Source organism: Coenobita brevimanus, chromosome 66 (assembly GCF_032717465.1).
Source record: "Coenobita brevimanus isolate Jiangsu-jjx chromosome 66, ASM3271746v2, whole genome shotgun sequence".
Lineage (NCBI taxonomy): Eukaryota > Metazoa > Arthropoda > Malacostraca > Decapoda > Coenobitidae > Coenobita > Coenobita brevimanus.
The window spans coordinates 19,367,367-19,387,136 of record NC_137019.1 but is presented as its reverse complement, the minus strand read 5'-3'; the positions used below and the strand labels follow the sequence as shown (position 1 = coordinate 19,387,136).

The window sequence follows — 19,770 nt, the reverse complement described above, 5'->3', positions numbered from 1 at the left end:
TTAAGATGAACCTGTTTTTCATTCTCAGTATAATTTTGCCATCATCATAAGCCTCCTAACCAGACCTTTGGGAAACCTACACAGATGCGGTTCGCTGTATTGATGCTATCATGAGCCACTCTCTAGAAGTTACGTGGACAGTGACATCTGCCGTGACTGACGCAATGGCTAAATGCAGTTTGGCAGAGTTTCACTCCTGCAGGTGTGGTGACAAGGAATGGGGGAGGGGGATGTGGGAGGGGAGGGGATGCTGAGCTGGGACGAGCAAATGTTGGCACAGAATTGTTAGCTCTGTCCTCAGTCTGTGGCCAGGAATTGTAGTGTCACCACCAACAGCTCCCCAGCTTTAGGCCTCAAACCTTGTTGCATTACCTCACATTCCGACAGTAGTTACTAGCTACTAGTTTGCAGTGATGGTGTTTTCGGACATATTTTTGAATTATACTTCACTTGTACAGGTACTGTGAACATAGATTTAAATGCATGGTAACATTAAATTGACCTTATACACTTTGGTCAGTAATTCTTTTATTCCATATTTCATGTTTCTGAACTGATTAAGAGATTCCAACCTTGCTGATTTGCTAATCTTCATTATGTACTGACATTTTCAAAACTGTAAAAGGAATAGTTGACCGCAGCTTTGTGAAAAAAAAATCTTAATATGACTTGCGAGCAGAAAAATCTGACGTGTTTCAGAACAGTCCCAAATCCATTGCTGTAAGGATGGTAGTGACTTCGTCATACGGCAGTAACCAGTGTTTATCGTGGGTTTGTGAGAATATTGCATGGAAAGAAACTCATTAACAGAATAGGCAAGGCAGACGAAGTTCAGCCTTAAAAAAGGACTAAGGATAAAAATGCACGAAGCACCGGTAAATCAAGTGAACGTCAGGTGCGGTACATTTAGTACCGGTACCGGTATTTTCGTTTTGGTGAAACATTTTGAGACAGACCATGTTATAGTCATGAATGGATCATTCATTGGATAAAGATACGGTAACTTTATTGAGAGATCAGTTTATTAGGAAGGTGAATTTCGTCTCGGCAAGCAACATATCGTTTCTCACGAAGTGGAATCGTGATCGTAAGCCATGTCAGTACGCCCGTCCCACGTTGTATCCTAGAAACCATTTGTTGGAATTCTAACATTTTGTTTGATTGTAGGGCCTTCTAGGAGGTTGATAGCCGTCTTTTCAAATTTTGAAAAAATCCAAGATGGCCGACTTAGGCTATGGCCAATATTCTATTGTTTAAATCTTTAAACCCCTTACATCTCCTTTAAGTCAATAAAGAGATGGTTGCGAATACGATTAACAAGCAATCCCCGTTTTTTTTTTTTTTTTTTTTTTTCTCACACTACTATATTCATAAACTGTCTTATATATACCTATAGCTTTACTGATAATGCAGAGACAGCCAGTGTACGACGGATGGTAAATACTTTTTGAGAATCGCTGGAGTGAAACTTGAGACTAACGTATGTGAATACGATTAACAAGCAATCATCGTTTTTATGTCTTTTCTGGCCATCTATTGTATTCCTAAGATGTTCTGTTATACATCAGATTTACCGATCATTCTGAGGCTGCTCCATCTGCTACCCACCACACAACACGTTTGAACTGAAAAAGTGTAGTCCTGTCCAGTCAGCCAAAAAATAATCACACTTGGGGGTCGATGGTTGTGAAAATGAGCCAGTTTTGCAGACGCATATGAAGCTGTTACCGTAACATTCTGTATATACGGTACTATACATACAGTGTGTGTGTGTGTGTGTGTATATATATATATATATAAATATATAAATATATATATATATATATATATATATATATATATACACACACACACACACACACACACACTACCGCTCGCTGGTGCAGTGGTAACGCTCTCGCTTGCCAACTGGTGGACGGGAGTTCGCGCCTCGCCCAGGTTGCGAAAAGTTTCACTGACGAAGTGGGTGGTTACTGTCCCCTTGAGCAAGGGGACGGGTGTGTGCGTGTGTGAAGGTCACAGCCTTGCCCTTAGATCGGACTATATGAGCTCTCAGCTTCTTTCCGGGAGGGTAAAAGCTGACGATCACGACTATCAAGTGATCCTGACCGACCCGGTGAATTACACACACACACCATCCAGTACGTGATGATTTAGGCGATTTCAAGTCGTAATAATTACCAGACATTATATTTACACTAATTACAGGAATTATAGGCTATCACAATGCTTCGTCCGTCTTTCAGAATGATAACGTGCGGTAAGATGGCTGATACTTTTTTTTTTTTTTTTTCCACTACAGAACTGCTAGTCCATGGTAGTGAAATTTCGCTCAGTAGAGAGTATTGCTCGATATTGCAGAATGATTCATTGCAGCTGTTTCGAATTCTTACCGTGCTCATTTTCCTTATAAAAAATAAATTGGTAACATTTAAAAAACACTCTTAACCCATAGGTATTGAAAGATCGTCAGCTTATTTATTATAACTTTATATTTTGGTATTAACTCGTTTTCTTTTGCACAGCCCATCAGCCAGTGGTCATCAAGTAATGTGGTTGACTGGATGGCAACACTTAATTTAGCACCGTATACAGAACTCTTCAAAGCCAAGGACATCAAGGGAACAGATCTTCTCTCGCTGGACAGAGATAAGCTTGTGGTGAGTGTAGGCACAGGAAGTAGTCAGTTACACAAAGTATGATTGAGAAGCATGAATGTTACCGAGATAATGAAACGGTTTGAGTCTCGTCGGTAAAGGGACTGAGGGGTAATGACGTGAGGTGACGTAGTTGAGTGGGGGGGAGGGGGAGGTGATGATGGAGGGAGGGGAGGCAGCTAGAGAGCTGAGGGCAGCAGTTAGCCCTTGACCAGGACGGGGTATAGATCGTAGCTACTGCTTCAGAGGTTTGAGTTTCTGATCAGATCATCTTAGCCCAGCCTGTCTCTGGTGGCACTCACTCAAAGCTGTGATATTATAAGTTCATTTATCTAGTCTACTTTGTGTTCTTAATTGGTTTGGCTCTTGTTTTTGTTTTTATTGGGTTTCACTTGTTTGTACAGTATTTTGTTCATTTTTATTGTTTCATCAGTTTGTACAGTTTTCATTTTATTGGGTTTCACTTGTTTGTAGTGTTTTTAATTAAGTTGTTGGTGTTTTATGATGGTCTCTTGCAGTTTGGATAGGCTTGTTTGTATGTTGTAGTTTCTTGTTTCCCTTTGTTGAGTTGTTCCTGCTTTGCACTGCAGTTGCTAAGTGGAAATTTGCTAGTTTGGAACATCAACTTGATATTTGGTAAGCATGAGCCCTGTGTTAACTTCACCATTTAAATCCCCCGTCAATGTACTATCAAAACTCAAGCAGTGGTCATCTCGCAAATGTCCACGGGAAGTCCCCATTGATGACACAGTATCCCTCAGTAACTCTGCTGCCTCACTGCAGTTAATGCAGGATACCCAGAATGTTAGGAGTTTACTAGCAGTTGATTGTAATTTGTATTGCACTCCACAAGTTGGACAAGCTAGAATTGTCACCACACCAGATAGTGGCATCCATGTTGGTCCTGTCTCTCCGAAAACTGAATCTGGTCAGTCTGAGAAGTTTGTTGGAGTCAGTTGTCCTATCCCTATTAACTGCACGCCATCCTTGGTCAGTCATTCACCACAACAGGATGGTTGTTCAGCAGTGCAAAGGAAAGGGGAACCACATGGCTCCTACAAGAAAAACCATTGTCAAGTATTCAGTTTTAATAAACAAGATGGAGGAAAATTTTCTGCCGACTCAGTTGCATCTACTATTGCCTCTCTTGCCACCACCACGACTACCCTGCAAAGTGGTAGTAACCACTCTGACAGTGGGGGATCCTGGTGTCTTAAATTATCAGACCTTGACTCTCCTGATTGTCTCATGTCCCAGAGTCCAGGCTGGAAGAAAAATTTATCAAAGGGCACAGGTTGTAGCATTACAACCTCAAGAAATGAGCCTGAAGTAAAAGAAGTTTGCAGAAATAATTTGGAATTTGCAGCATGTGTTTCATCTGCCGTTTACCATTCTCCTGCCTTTACTGTTGGTCAGTTTTGTATAAGCAAACCATTGGCTGTGAATCATACCAATGAGTTTATCAGTTGGAAGAATAATTTCGATGATGCAGAAGCCTGCACCTTCAGTGCTAAGAATAAGACATCTGAGAGAGATCTCAAGGTAAATTTTAGTTGCTGGAAAGTTTATTAGTTTGTTGAGTGGATGTTTGTTCAAATTAAGATCACGTGTGTTGTGAGCTGATGAAAGTATGTTCTTGAGAATACCAGGTAGTTGTGTATACCTGTGTTGAGATTTTATGATGTACCATGGCAGTTTCCTTTTATTTGCATGGCATAGTAAATTATCTTGTTTGAGAGTACCCCTCCCCCTCCATTTTTTTTTTTTTTTCTTCAAAATGTTTAATATTGTGTAATAAGTCCTTGTACAACTACCTGCAATAGTACACATACATCTGAGTTGTTTAATTTGAAATTTAATTGTAATGCGTTTCATTATTTTGTGTTAAGGTGAATGTACATATGTAGATTCACATGGTGTTGGTATCATAATCTGAATGCAGCACAATACCAGTACACTATTTGTTTGCCTAGAATCCCTAGACTTAAAAAAAAAAAAAAAAAAAAAAAAAAAAAAAAAAATGCAATCACTTCTCATTTACCTTCAAAGCTCTTGAATGTTTCTGTGGCCAGAAGATTTGACAGTATGCTTACTGGAGTTTTTTTTTTTTTTTTTTTTTTTTTTTTTTTTTCCCAGTAAATACATTTGTTTATTAAATGATGTAAAAATACAGTACCCGATTTAGGTGCAGATATTTTTAAAGGTATATAATCCCAAGGGGACATAAGACCACCTCTTATCTTTTATTTTTTACCAGCCTTTGAAATGATTCATTGAGTTTGTAAAGGTGTACATCAATAAATGAGGAAAATATGATTACATAAGGGATAGGTTAGGGTAGCTTAAGGTAGGTTTGGTTAGCATAAATAAGATTGGGTTAACTTGCAAACACTTGGGTTAGGTTTCGATAAATAAGGGTAATTTTGTTCAAAAGTGTCATTCTGAGGTGGCATCTGTCTGTCTTTGCACACCACAAGATGATGTTTGTAAAGAAACAGCATTTTTAAAGGCTTACCACTTGTAAAAAATTAAAAACACAGAAACTTGAAAATGCAATAAGAATATACATGATGAATCCCATTAAGAGCTAAGGTAAGGAGAAAACGGAAGAAAACTGCAAAATTTGGTAGTTTTAGAGAAAAGTGCAAAATAAGGTGGTCTTTTGTCATCTTAAGGATTACCTTTTTAAGTTACAGACTTGTCATTAAAAAATACAGTAGTTCGTCTTTGAGAACTGTTCAAAGTATGTTAATATAATCAGTGTAATTTTATCTTTACTGCAGAACATGGGCATCAAGGATGAGTTCCACCAGAAATCCATCTTGGTATGCATCGACCAGCTGCAAAATAAGTGTCGTGATGGAGTCGTGATGTGTGGAGCAGACAAAGGTGGTGTTGGGACCAGTGTGGGTGGAGCAGACTGCACCACTCCTGCCTCCCATCATAACCTCCGCAACTATTCCTTCCATGACCTCCATTGCTGTGACAAGTGTGGCCTCTATCTGCGTGGCTTTATTCAACAAGGACAGATCTGCCATGGTAAGTAAAGGCTTAGTTATCCACTTCAGCCACAGGCATGCTTTTCCTGTGTGTCACATGAACAAAGTTTTAAGATACCAGTACTGTATCAGAGGTGAAGAAATTTGAAACCAACATCCATAGCACATTACTTAAGGGTTTAAACTTACTTTTATTATTTACTGTTTTCACTGCAGATAGTGCATGGTATAGCTTTAAAAACAGAATATATTACAATCATAGCCCTCTTAAGACAGCATGAAGATTTGACAGAAACTAAGGATAGGGTTAAGTGTGTCCAAAGAAGTATGAATCGGTTAAAAATTTTGAACTGAAATTTTGTTTCAGTATGGTGTTAGGTACTGTACTGTATCAGTGATATCTTGAGTAAATTCAAAAGTTTTACCAGTTGCTGTTTAGAATAAACAGGTAAATACTATAGTTGCTGCGCACAAGTCTGAAGGTGTCATTATCGTACCCTGACAACCTACCAGTCAACAGTGCATCCAGTTTCGTATCATATTATTATTATACATGAATATATTATACCCAAATATTACAGTATAATACACAAACTCTTACGCACTGTTGATGGGTAGGTTGCCAGGGGATGATAATGACATCTTCAGACTTGCCTGCTGTGCCTATAGGTACATTTTGTAGAATTTTGTTTTTATGTTTTTAGGTGTAAATATGAACTTTTTTTTTTATTCTTTTTTTACAGACTGTGGACTGATTGCCCACCGAACCTGTGCAGCAACTGGACTACCACCATGTGTCAAGCAGTCCTCTAAGTACTTCCGTCGCATGCTGCTTTCCTCTGTGTTTGGTCTAAGCCTTTGTACTCAGTTTGCCCCTGGGGATGCCCTGGCCCCACCCCTGCTGGTTAGGTGCTGCCAGGAGATTGTGTTCAGGGTGAAGAATGACCCCAACCTGGACCCTTACCGCCTTTATCGTACACCTCCCCAGCAGGACACATTGGCACAACTTAGACAGGCCTGTGATGAAGGTGAGTAAAGCCTGTCATAGAAGTTGAGCAAGTTTAATGAAGTAAAGATCACACAGTGCCATGGAAAATATACTCGTTGTTTTCAGCATGGTTACAAGGTCATTTCAAAACATGTTAAGATTAATTGCATGTCATTTCTTCTGCTGTGTAATTTTAAATTGAAGTTTCATCAGTGTTTTTACCATTTGCAGATGTTTGCAGTGTTGATCTCAGTTTATATGAGCCTCATGTTATCGCGTACCTGATTAAGAGATACCTTCGTGAGCTCCCTGAACCTGTGATTCCAGAGGCATTCTATGACAGGTTCATTGAAGCCACGCGTATACACAATGATGACCAGTGTGCAAAATGTCTGGCACAAATGGTTAAAGAGCTTAACCCTCATCATTTTTACACATTACAGTAAGTATAAAAGTATTGCACAATACTTTATTTAAGGAAGAGAACTTTTTAATAACCACTGCATACTTTACATTTGTAATAATTAAGTGTGGTAGTGCCTTTGCCAGGTAATTGCTAATAGTGATTAAGATTGTATTTCATTTTCTTTCTTGAGACTTTCTTGATAAATATAGGTAGTGAAAAGACAAAAAATGGGGAGGTTAAAATCCATTTTATGAGTAGTCATGGTGGACTTGACCACTCACCAGTTACTTTTCCTCTCAGGTTCCTGATGAGCCATTTCCTCCAACTGTGTCAGTTTCAAGTGGCTAGAGGAATCCTGGACCCACCAACACTCCTTATCCAGTCTCTCTGCCATGTCCTTCTTAGACCACCTTGGGAAAAGATTGTGTATGTATTTGTATTTTCTCCCAGATGTGCACTAGCTCCAACAAGTATCACACAGGAGGGTTCTGATATCCAGTATGATCAGCACAGCTTGTGATGTTCCATGGAGATTAGTGTTGTATCATTTGAATATTACATAACAGTATTAAGTAGGAAATGTTCCAGGCATGTAGTACAATTCATCCTTGTGAAAGCAGGTTTTTGAATGTTGGGAGGAATCATAGGGCATAATCCATAGCTGAATTCATAATTTAAGATCTTAATGCAGTGTGCATCATTGCTTTTTGGAGCAAGTGTACCATAAAAGTTGGGTTTGTGAGAATTAGGGATGTGTTGGTATCCTGCTATATATAGGACATAGCATAGCATTGGTACAGATAGATTTATGAAGGTAGTTCAGTTGGTAGATGGGTGGTGTTTCTTGATCGTTGTGGGTTGATCTGTAGTGTTGAGTAAAATACGGTATCAGGTACAGTAATTGAGAGTGGGAAAGTAGTGAGTTATAATTCAAATCAGTATTAAATACATTGAAATTATTGGTGCACTTTAAGTATGTGTGTGTGCATGTACAGCATAATATCTATCTATCTATATATATATATATATATATATATATATATATATCATCCATCCATCCATCCAATCCTACGTCGCCCCATGAGGAACATAGGAGTCCTGGGCTAGGCAAGTTGGTCCTGACATTTAAGATGAGAGTGACCAGCCTCACTCATCCCTGAGTGGCATTACATGAGCAATAAACCCCAACCATCCCTTGGATATAAACCTTCATCGGCTCAGTCTGATTGGAGCGCTGTAATTACCCACTACGCCACCAGGCACCATATATAATATATATATTTATAAATTCAAGTGGATAATTACATAGACTGTATAAAGCAGACAGTATTTGTAACTCAGGCAGATCTGATACCAGTATTTTGCTGGGTTGTGATGTTGGCTGCATGATGCACTACTAATGAAAATGACAGCTTTTTGCTCTACATCGGCTGAAGTACCAGCAAGCAAAGTCTGCGTTATTTTATTTGATATGGTTGTAGGGTAAGGTAAAGCAAAACAAGGATTTGTGAATGATGAGAATCTCTGTAAGAAGATATCTTGATAATGCTCTTTATTTCACAGGGAACTTGCACGCAACACGGAAGCTCACATGAGAATTGTCGAGATGCTGCTTACTAAGGTTGACTGGGGTGAAAAGGTGCCAACATTTGCCCCTGCTCCAGTACTGCCTCCCAGGCCTTCAAAACCTATTGCTGTTAACCCAGGTTTTGAAAAGGATCCAAGTCCCCCACCTCCATCTGGTTTGCCCTACCAGTCCAACATTCCTGCTAGTGCTCCCAAAGCCTTAAGGGATGCAGAATGGTATTGGGGTACCATCACACGGGAAGATGTGAATGTGCTGATGAAGGACACCAAAGATGGAACTTTCCTAGTACGTGATGCCTCCACTGGGAACAATGAATACACTCTCACTCTGCGAAAGGGTGGCTCAAACAAACTCATCAAAATTTGCCACCGAAATGGAAAATATGGGTTCACAGAACCCTTCACTTTCAACTCTGTGGTGGAGCTAGTGAACTATTGTTGTCAGCAAAGCCTCATACAGTTCAACAAAGCACTTGACATTCGGCTTCTCCACCCAGTCAGCCGTTTCCATGGTGAGGAATCTGAGGGGGCCAAGATGAGAGTGGAGGATATTTTGAGTAGACTGAATGAGTTGAATAAGTTGTACCTATCCAAAACTGCCCATTACAACACTACTTACGAGCAGCAACAATCACTGAACCAGGAGGTACAAATCAGCAAGCAGGCATTGGAAGGCTTGAAAGAAACTATATCCCTGATTGAGGAACACCTCAGCTTGCATGACAAATTCAGAAATGAAGCTCAGCCACATGAAATACAAGAGTAAGTAATCATGTACGTCATTACAGTCACAAGTGATATAGAAAAGATGCATCATTCTTGTTTTTGCCACTAAGGACATAAAATAAATAAGCTGTAAAATGGCAAAAATTGGTGGGAAGTTAAGATGTAAGAACAGTAGGCACTGTTGTACTGTGATTGACCAATTGTGGAGAGTCATAATGAAAGGCAAGCAGCAGATTGATTATTCAATTAAGTACAAAATGTTTGGAGAATTGCATTCACTTTGTTTTATGTATTGTGAATGATTATTATTACTAGTTTAAGCAGAAGTAAATTAACTTTCTGTTCCCCAGTTTGGTGAGCAATAGACAAGTGTTGGTGGCAAGACTTGATGCAGTTGAAGAGGTGCGCCGGGAGCATGAAAACCATGTTGCAACACTGAAGAGGGAAGGACTGAATGTGGAGCGTCAGTCCAATTCACTGAAGCTGGAGATCAGGAAAATAGCCAAACAGATGGATCAGTACAAGAACCAGCTGTTGTCCCGAGGTCTGTCTGCTGATATGATGGACCAATGGCTCGAACAGACAGACTCGTTGCAGACCCCTCAGTCTGTACATGTAAGTAATTATATTACGTGGATTAGGAAGGACTGTCGGTGGGAAGAGTGCAGTAGGATGATGCTGTCACTTAGTTTTAGGGTAGGAGGAGGCATCAAATGCCAAAATGATCATTTTTATACATTGAGATAGAGTTATATTGTATATGGGGGAAGTAATGGAAGTTAAGGAAGAAGTGATGAAGGATAGGAGTAGAGGGAAGTTATGTGTGGGAAAGCACATGACAAGGGTTGTACTCTTCATAAACTTTGTAGTCAACAGAATGACCCTCCTACGGTTGTGAGAGTGACAACCATGTGAAATGCATGAAACGGAGGCAGTTGCGTATACAGTCTAATCCAGTCAATTTTATTTGTTACCTAATGTCACATCCTGTGAAGTGAAAGGGAGGGGGGTGTCCCTGTTCTGAAACCACCCCCTTCCTATAACACAGTATCCTCCGTTACATGCTGTTGCAGCTTCTTTATCCACTGTGCTCTTGGTCACCTGCTCCTTCTCCTCCTCTTCTTTGCTTAATAACTTTCATGCATTTGCTTTACCAGTTTCACTTTGGTTGTTTTGCGTGAATGAAACATCTGATTCCCCCCCCCACCCACAGTATCAGCCTCCACAACCCATTGTTCAAGAATCCTTTCTTTTATCCACCAGTTCACTCCACAGGCAATTTTGAGATGTATGTTGTAACAGCTCTGTTGTTCTTGCCCCTCAAGTATCATCCATGCATCACAGCAATACACTTGTGGGAACTAATCTACTGTCATGCAGTGCTTTCTGTACTCATCTCTGCCTTCATCACCCTAGGTCTGTAGAGCAAAGTCAGATATTTAAAAGGAATGAATGAGGGAATTGTATGGCTTGTTTCATTGGACATTGATGATAGCTGTTCATCATATTTTTCTTTTTGTGCATCCTACCCACCATGTTCATTAGTGGAGGAAAAGAGCTAAGGAGATAATGGAAACTGGGTTATTTTTGTTTTTACGTACAATACTTAACCTCTTAACCGTGGGGATGTCGGGAGTGAGCCATGGGCGTCCCGCGAGGATAATCGCGCTCCACTTGACTTTTTAAAAATATTTGCTGAAAATCAGTTATTAGTCCTAGAATATTATAATTATGTAAGTATATGGCACATACCTTCAGCTTTCTCCTGGGATGTTTGTTGAGCCTTCGTCGACTACTGTAGGACTTGTGGAGACTTCTGAAGTTGGGTAATGAAGTCTCCACTTTACACTTCCTGATACCTTGTAATATGGTTACCACTGCCTGATATTTAACTACAAACAGTATTTTATGAATTCAAGTTGTTTGGAATCCATTAAAAAAAAATAAAAAAAAATGTGAAAGCAATGTAAATTACGAGCGCATACGAGCTTTCCACCTACGCTCATTCCCCGATGGTATTCTGAGACGGAGCTGTCATTTATTATTCATAAACACACTCACACTTTATATTCCTAGTACTTTATTACACTTTTTTATATATACAGTATTTATCCATAAGTTTCTTTCAGTTCTAGTAGTTTATTTTCACTCTAGGCATTCACTTTCTCGTTCAGTAAACTAGCGTAGAGAGTGAAGTTTTCACTTTCACTTTCATTACTCCAAGTACAGTATTTATACACGCTAGAGCAAAGCTTTCACTTTCACTTTCATTACTCCAAGTATTTATACTTGTATTCTTATTACTGTACTCATTTACATTTCTGTTTATATTCTCTATTTTATTTACATTATTTACATTTCTGTTTTATTTACACTGTTATGCACTGTCACTTGCAGTACCTTATAAATCTATTTTCCACTGTTCAGTTATATTTACATTCATTGCTTTCACTTGCTATTTACACATTATTTACATTTCCACTTGCACTGTTTTAGTCACCAGAAAGATCGTAGTCACTGTCCATGATTATCGTTGATAAATTAGCCAGTTCACATTCCACAGCAGTCACTTAGCCCTTTACCGCTTCCCACACGAGGTTTAGTAGGGGTAGAGGTCGCAGCGGTCTAAGGACAGGCGCGAATCGGACGTGGTTTCGCCTTGAAAGATGACAGTAAACTGAATGACGTGGCCTAGGGGCAGGGAAGGGTTGACAATATCAGCGTGGTGACAGCTGCTAATTTATATGCTATGAAATGATTGGCAGGAAATCTAGACAATACATAATAAATTAGGTAGTTCCAGGTGAATGTAAATATCACTTAGGCCTCTCCCTTCCTTTCTTACATATATTTTTATGAGAATAGGTCTTACAGCATATTTCAAGGGTAAATAAACGGAAAATTAGCGAACGAGTGCTCGTGGGGTGTTGCCAGGTGATAATTATCCCATTCCAGACATAAGGCAGTATGTTACCTTTTTCTTTTTTATATTATTATGTATAAGAATAGGGCATAGGGCACATTTCAGTGGATAAAATGAGTGGAAAAATCCGTCCAGGATTTGTGTAGCGCAGCTGGTCAGGCGGGAGGGGAGGTAAGGAGGGGAGTCCAAGACGGGGGGGAAAATGGCTAAATTGTCAACAGTGGATGGGAGTGCAGATGACATTAGCAGAACTGAGTACTGTATAGCTGGACACTGGTAGTACTGATAGATGATACAAGCCACACAGAATCACAAAAGTGACACCCTGCGGTATGATCCCTTGCTCCTGAGCGTCACGAAAGTGACGCCCCGCAGTTAAGGGGTTAACCTTATTTGTTGAATGGTGAAACTTAATTGTACTGGTATTGTTCTCCCAAAAGTTTTGGCAAAGAATCCAATATCATTTATGGCTTGATAATGACTGGAACTTATGTACAAATCAAATCATATGTAGAAAAGTGTCCAGGAAGGAGAAAGACATGAATGATCTAAGTATCATATAATTTTTTTGAAGTTTTTGTGTGTGTGTGTAAGTTATTAGTTGAGTAGCCTAGCCATACATATGGTTCATGACACAAACGAGAACTTTCAGTGTGTAACAGGAGGATCAGTGTAAAATCCAAATCGGTGAAGGGCAGTCATTCATAATTGTTGAATTCAGATTTACAACGGCATTATCAAGAACACAAAGGTTAGGGTCTAATGTGTATGCAGTGCCTGTAGTGCAGGTTTGCTCATTCACATTGTATATCGAATGTATGTATATATAGTTGAAAACAATGAAGCAAAAGTATTATTTTCCTTTTTTTCTTCTTTACAGTGTCCTGAACTCAACAACAAGGCATTGTGGCAGTTTGACAATTGTTCACGAGAAGAAGCAATTAGCCTGCTACATGACAAGCCTGATGGAACCTTCCTTATTCGTACAGCTCAAAATGGTGGCTATGCACTGTCAATAGCGTGAGTAGCGAACTTCAAACTGTTAATGACTTCTTCCTTTGGTTGTATCCATACTAATGTGTTCAAAGTTGTGTGCGCGCACACATGCTGCCAGTAGATATATTGTCAACTGATAGTCATCAGACCATCTAAAATCTAATTAATCTTTATTAACCCATCAGGAATGTAGAGGTCTGGGGCAAGGGTGTTCAGTCTGGATAGTAAAGTCAAGAGTGACTGCTTGTCCATCCATGAATGGCATTATATATGTGAGGAGTAAACCCCAACTATTGTATTTAAACCCTGTGTGATCCATATCCAATTTGAGCATTTTAACTTGCTACAGTATTTTAAACACATGACTATTTGGCTTTGTGGTTACTACTCAGTGTAGTGAATGGTTTCCAGTTAATAGACACCAACAGCATGAAACTAAATGTAGAATCACCTAAAGGTAGCTTTGTATCGTGTGAATGGATTGTGGGTTCCCTCATATTCCATAAAGCTGATAGTATATGTATGAAAATGGTAACTGAGGTGTATGAAAATGGTAACTGGGGTGTGGAGTGCTTTCTAAGATTATATTTCTCTTCTCACCCTTAGGTGCAACAAGGAGGTGCAACACTGCAAGATTCATCAAGGCGAACATGGGTATGGCTTTGCAGAGCCATTCCTGATCTACCCCACACTGCTGGACTTGGTGCTTCACTACTCTGAGAACTCGCTCATCATGCACAATGACCTGCTCAACACTACACTTAAGTTTCCTGCTCGAATGGTCAGCTAGTGATGGCTGAATCTAGTGGGGCAGAGAGAACGAATTTTGACTGTTGTGTACCGTGAAAGGCTAGGTCATAGCTGGTCACAGGAGTTTAACTGAAGATAGTTGCAGTCACAACCAGGCAACCTCTTTGATGAGAGGTGACCCCCACACTACCTGTGGAGAGTTAGTCACCGCTGAAGCTAGTGTTGTATCTTGAGCAGACATACTCAGGAAATTAGTAGTAACTATATGCACTGACCTGGTTGGTACACTATGCATTCTGCAAATTGAATAAATTTTTGCAGAACATAGTACAGTACTGTCCTGTTGACACTGGACTACATGTGATGTGGCTGGAAGCCATTAAGCTCAACTACTGCTACCAGAATTTCTTCACTGACAAAACAATGCAGTCAGATTTATTTATTATATTCATTATATATGCAATGTCAGTTGATTAAACACTGGTAGTAGATTTAATGAGCCTCACTTTTTACTACGTGGTACAAAATAGTTTCAGGACTAGCAAGGCAAGTTGTTTAATTGTGACCCTGTCACATCCTACAGAGTTTAGTATCGAGTGATCAAACTACGGGTAGTTCCTTTTACACAGAGGCTACCCAAAACATACCCGACTTTGTTTTCAAAGTGGCCAAAGACATAATCCATAGCCAATATTTTGCTGTCATTGCTTGATACACCTACCCCACCCGCCCACCCCCAAATAATATTTTAAAAGTAATTGATATTTAAAAAGGATGTCTAGGAACTCGGTTAATATAATGAATTGTGCCGTGAAGATTTTCTTTACTCTCTTCGTTCCAAAGATTGTCAAGATCTCGTATGCAGACAAGACTGTCAGTGTTGGATATCATGGTGTGACTGAAGAAAAGTTAGTGCATTCCACTTTTAGTGAAAACCATATATAATCCCAAAGGCAAATGGCAGGTGACGTGAAGTGAAAGCAAAAACTCAACCCAAGTGTGATATAAGGATTAAGGACAAGTGAGCCGTGAGTGTCATAGGTAGGGCGGCTGCTGGCTCTAGTCACCGCTGCACCCAAGCCACATACTCCTCCAGTTGATTCATACCAGAACCACATCTCATTTTCTTGTAGGTTTTAAGTAGAATTTTTTAACATAAACTATATTGTTTATACTTTCATCTTTTTTTAATATGTTGATTTGCATATTGTACTTAGCTATGTATGTATATTTGTATGTTTATTGTATATATATGATAGATATCTACATGTATATGTCTATATATTTAGATATTTGTGTATATATATAAATATATATGTGGTATTGCTCTTTTCTACATATATTTATGAACGTCTTCCAGTAAGAAGTAATTCATATTGTATCATAGGTCAGCTGAAGACAAAAACATGAACATGGACCAGTTTCTGTATGATGATCTGATCAGTTCCACTAGTCTTTTAAAGGAAAGAATGTGAGCAAAGTAAAAATTAGCATAGAAAGAGTATCTGACCGAATATGTGCTATGCATTGTTTTCATTTACAAGTTTCCGTAGCTTATTTTCATCCCAGCACCTTTCCTTACTTGTGCCTGCCCGTTGCAGTTGTGGTGTGACCCCTTTAGACTAAAAGTCAATGCTTCAAGTGTTAAGTCTTGTACCCGGTGAAAATAATGATGCCATTTGCATTGATCAGGCACAGTGATGCAAGGTGACATCCAATGTGATAACGTGGTATGTGGCTTGGGCTAAATAGTGTGCTGAGGCAAACAGCAAGTCATTAATCGCCTCCAGTACTCTTCCCCTCACTGTCGCTTGTCACCTTCCCTCCCATGGTACATAGGGGAAAGTATCAATAAAGTGCTCTTTGGTCTTCTTTTTTTTTTTTAAATAACCTACTATTATGGTTTGTAGCTTGTGAATGAGCTGTTGCATTAGCTACATTAGAAACACACCTAAACAAGAGCACAAATCACTTTACTGCTTGGAAACCACCATGAACTACATCTAAGAATTATGTTCTTCCATACTCGCAAAGTAAATTTAAACTCAAAACCCAACAAATTACTGCATCTTTCCGGGAACATTCAGCTGATACTACAAAATAAGAAATGGGGAAAAGGAATATAGTTTTTTTTTTTTTTTAAGTGCCATTTTATGAAACTTGCAACAAAAGCAAAAGTTAGGAATGCAAATACAGAGAAATGACAAAAAATCTGAGAATATGGTAATTATTAACTAAAAAGTTTCTCCTAAGACCATGTAAATGAAAATCTAAGAAATTAGTCAGATAAAAGTCTGGATACTATTTAACCTATTATCACTTCAGCTGGTAATTTTATTCCTAAACTGAGGTTTGGTGCTTCTTTGCCTATAGTGAATGATCTGATGCACTGAGAGGGAAAATGATTGACATGCCAGAAGTGCTAGGTAGACACAGTAGACTAAAAGAACTTTTGTCCCTGACTGACATTGATACTGTACAGTACATAAGTATGGTCAATACGGGGACAGAGTGGCTCAGTGGTAGAGCGCTTGACCAGTGACCGCGAGATCGAGAATTCTCACCCCGCCCAGTAGGTGCCTTGCTGGGCGAGCTCTCCTGTCACGTAGGAGGGCTATATGATCAATGTAGGTCTAGCTCGGGAGAATAATCCATTTTTGGTCTATAAAAAGGAGCATTTTCACTTGTTCTGGTGGCACATGGGGGCACCTATCATCCACTCGCGCAGTCTAGGGATGTCTTATGGACCCTGAGTGACGAGCCAAATAGTTTCCTGTACCCAGGAAACAATTTATTACGATGGGTGGTAACCACATAACCGGGGTTTTTGGCCGGGTTGAATGTCCCCCAAATTCACCTATCTAAAACCACTTAATTATAACAAACGTTTCAGAGAGCCTCGGAGGGCCCACTACCTGCCTAGGGCCCCAACTAAACGGGTAGATTCGCGTGGCCATGTGGATTGAGAGGTAAGAATGAGGAGAGCAAGAGGGTGGAAGTGGTGAATGTGTTGAAGAGTGCGAGATATGCCGTGATCACATGTGTGAAACAAATGTGAAAAGGTGTGGAGTGTAAGATCTGTCATGAATGGGCGAGGAAGATGCAAGGAAGGAGTTGCTTTAGTGATGAATGTGTTACAGAGTGGAATGAGAGATTACAAATGTGTCAGCTCGAGATGTACGTATGCCAAGCTTCAGAAGGTGAAAGGGAGTGATTGTAGTATGTGCACCGTATGATGAGTGAAAGAAAGACAGGTTTTGGGATGAGCTGGTTGAAGCAGTGGAAGAAATGCACAGGAGTTATAAAGTGATCGTAATGGGCGATATGAAAGGAAAAGTAGGCACTGGTCCTGAGGATGACATAATGGGTTGTAATAAAGTACCAGGAGAAAGTGATAATGGGAAGCAACTGAAGGATATGAGTCAGGAAAGAAGGTTGTGCATTTGTAACTCGTATTTCAAACACATAGTGGTAGGTGGGGGCTCTCACCATCCACTCACTCGATGTAGTGCTGCTTTGGGTGTCTGCCCTTTCGTCTCTTCCATCCTTAATCTTCTGTCCTTCACTCTTTCCTCTTTCTGCCTACGGGTGACTTTACACTCCCTCTCTGTCATTCTTTCATTTTCCCTCTGCCTATAGGTAGCTCTACACTGAGTGACAAGCCAAATGGTTTCCTGTACACCAGGAAACATTTACTGCGCTGGGTGGTAACCATATTGTAATGCTAGGTGTTTTAGGGTCGGTTTCCCGTCCCTCTAATGCCTAGTGTGTAGCTGGGCTCTCTTTCTAGACCGGAGCTTAGACAAACTGGAGAGAGGCAGGACTAAGGCCGTCTTGATTTGAACAGGCCCGGGTCTCCCGCCAATATCTGACTGTGACGTCACCACCGGTGGCCATTGTATTATTCCGCCAACCCGCCCGCCACGTTATAAACAGTGAGGTATGCCAACAATTCACCCACTTATTTCAAATTTTTCCTCTCTCCCACCTGGATTTCGTTCACGGTAAGCCATACACGTATTAATAAATATGTATAGCCATACTAGAATGCATGAAAAGCATCATTGCTATTACTGAAAGTATTTTAAGTGAGATATTAGAGGTATCAGACTGTCAGCAGTGGATATCTTCTAGGTTACAGTAAAGTTCATTCATTCATTCATTCATTGCCAGACGCCATGTATCCCAGACGGGGTGGCCAATGGCTTAGAGTTAATTGTTTTACAGGGAGGGGCACTAATCCTCCACCAACCCCACTTGAGACGTAGGGATGCCAACAGCATCTGGTGTTCCCCGGCGGTCACCCATCCAAGTACTATACGTTAGGCCACGAAATTACAACACGGCCTAAGTTTCTCAGTGTTCTTTATTAACTGTGCATAATATATTTTGGTCGGTCACAGTCATATTGAGATGTTAATTTGGTTACTGATGCCTGCATTCCATGCAAAATACCCTAGGCTACTCAATGGTAGCTTGATTCTTTTAATTCTGTGTATTCATTGAAATATCTAGGTAACAAGGATATCAACCGACAAGTATAGGCCTAGCCTAGGAAAAGAAGAAACCTTTATAAGCCCAGCCCAGGCCAATCAAAAACATTTATGGGCCTTGTCTAGGCAGAAAGAAACGTATAGGCTTAGCCCATGCCAAAAAAAAATGTGCATAGGCCAAGCCCAGGCCAAGAAAAATGTTCATAGGCCTAGTCTAGGCCAAGAAGAAATGTGTATGGGTCTGCCCAAAGCCAAATGTAATGCCTTTGCCTAAATGATGACAAGAACTGTTAGCTAAATATGAATTTTAGCCAGGCCGGGGTCTATTTTATTGATACTCATGTTTCCTACAGTTTGAAGAGAGGGACTTAAAAAGAGAGTTGCGCTGGTTGAGCATAAATAGAAATGAAAATATGATATAAGAAACGTATTATTTAAATGACAAATATCAGTTCGGTAAAATTGCTGTTGGTCAAGTCTCTAAACTAATACCCATCATTTTGTATAAAACTAATTTAGTCCCCATTACAGTTAGGTAAAGTTGTTGCACTGTTTTATGGTAGAAGCTATTAGATGGATAATAAACTAATCTGACTTTACCTAACAAGGAGAGGAGAAAAAAAAAACTACGATGATTGGAATATAGTTATATAGCAATATGCTTATATAATTGTATATATAGCTATATTTACCTATACCTAGCCTAAGAAAAAAAAGGCGCATTATATATATATGCGATGCAATGCAATGGTAGTCAGTAGCCTGACCTATACAGTATTGGTTGATTATATACATACACTGTAGTGTTTATATTTTCTTCCTTTGGTGTACTGTTTCTGCTTCAGCAATTCAGTTTTTTACCTGTGTGTAGGTTATTTATACCTTATTTTTCAAATTTCCTGGGAATTCATGCAGATTTTATGTTAATAGATGCATTAAAAACAGTAAAGTCGACATAATATTGGGTTTATTCAAGTGGGTTTTATTCAAAATTCAGGTGGACAAAAGGTGCGCCACCGACGTTGTTGTCAACCCGGATTTGCGTGTATTAATTTACCGTGCAAGTAAAACAGTTATTTTCAATTTGTACAGTAATAAATAATATTTACACAGACAGGTATCCTAGTATCTTTTAAAATTTGCATCTGAACACATCTTTCATTACAATGTTTTAGGCCTTAAGTTCGGGAAGTGTAATTTTTAATGCTTATCATAATAAATAATTAATATTAGTATTACCACTAA

At 39.5% G+C, this 19,770-nt stretch overlaps 1 protein-coding gene across 2 annotated transcripts in view; it reads left to right on the top strand.

Annotated features, from left to right (window-relative positions):
• LOC145405289 (phosphatidylinositol 3-kinase regulatory subunit alpha-like) overlaps positions 1–16,158 on the top strand; it is a 38,386-nt gene extending 22,228 nt beyond the window's left edge. Inside the window, exons 1-10 of one of the 2 annotated variants that reach the window (XM_080276709.1) lie at positions 359–458; positions 2,526–2,660; positions 5,441–5,696; positions 6,400–6,684; positions 6,876–7,086; positions 7,351–7,476; positions 8,614–9,399; positions 9,714–9,978; positions 13,167–13,306; positions 13,889–16,156. In XM_080276709.1, coding sequence (XP_080132835.1) covers positions 414–458; positions 2,526–2,660; positions 5,441–5,696; positions 6,400–6,684; positions 6,876–7,086; positions 7,351–7,476; positions 8,614–9,399; positions 9,714–9,978; positions 13,167–13,306; positions 13,889–14,072 — 2,433 coding nt within the window. In that variant the 5' untranslated portion in view covers positions 359–413 and the 3' untranslated portion in view covers positions 14,073–16,156. Of the gene's footprint in view, positions 1–358; positions 459–2,525; positions 2,661–5,440; positions 5,697–6,399; positions 6,685–6,875; positions 7,087–7,350; positions 7,477–8,613; positions 9,400–9,713; positions 9,979–13,166; positions 13,307–13,888 lie in introns of those variants that run through there. The other variant, XM_080276708.1, reaches the window with a different exon arrangement.
• The last annotated feature ends 3,612 nt before the right edge of the window (positions 16,159–19,770 follow it).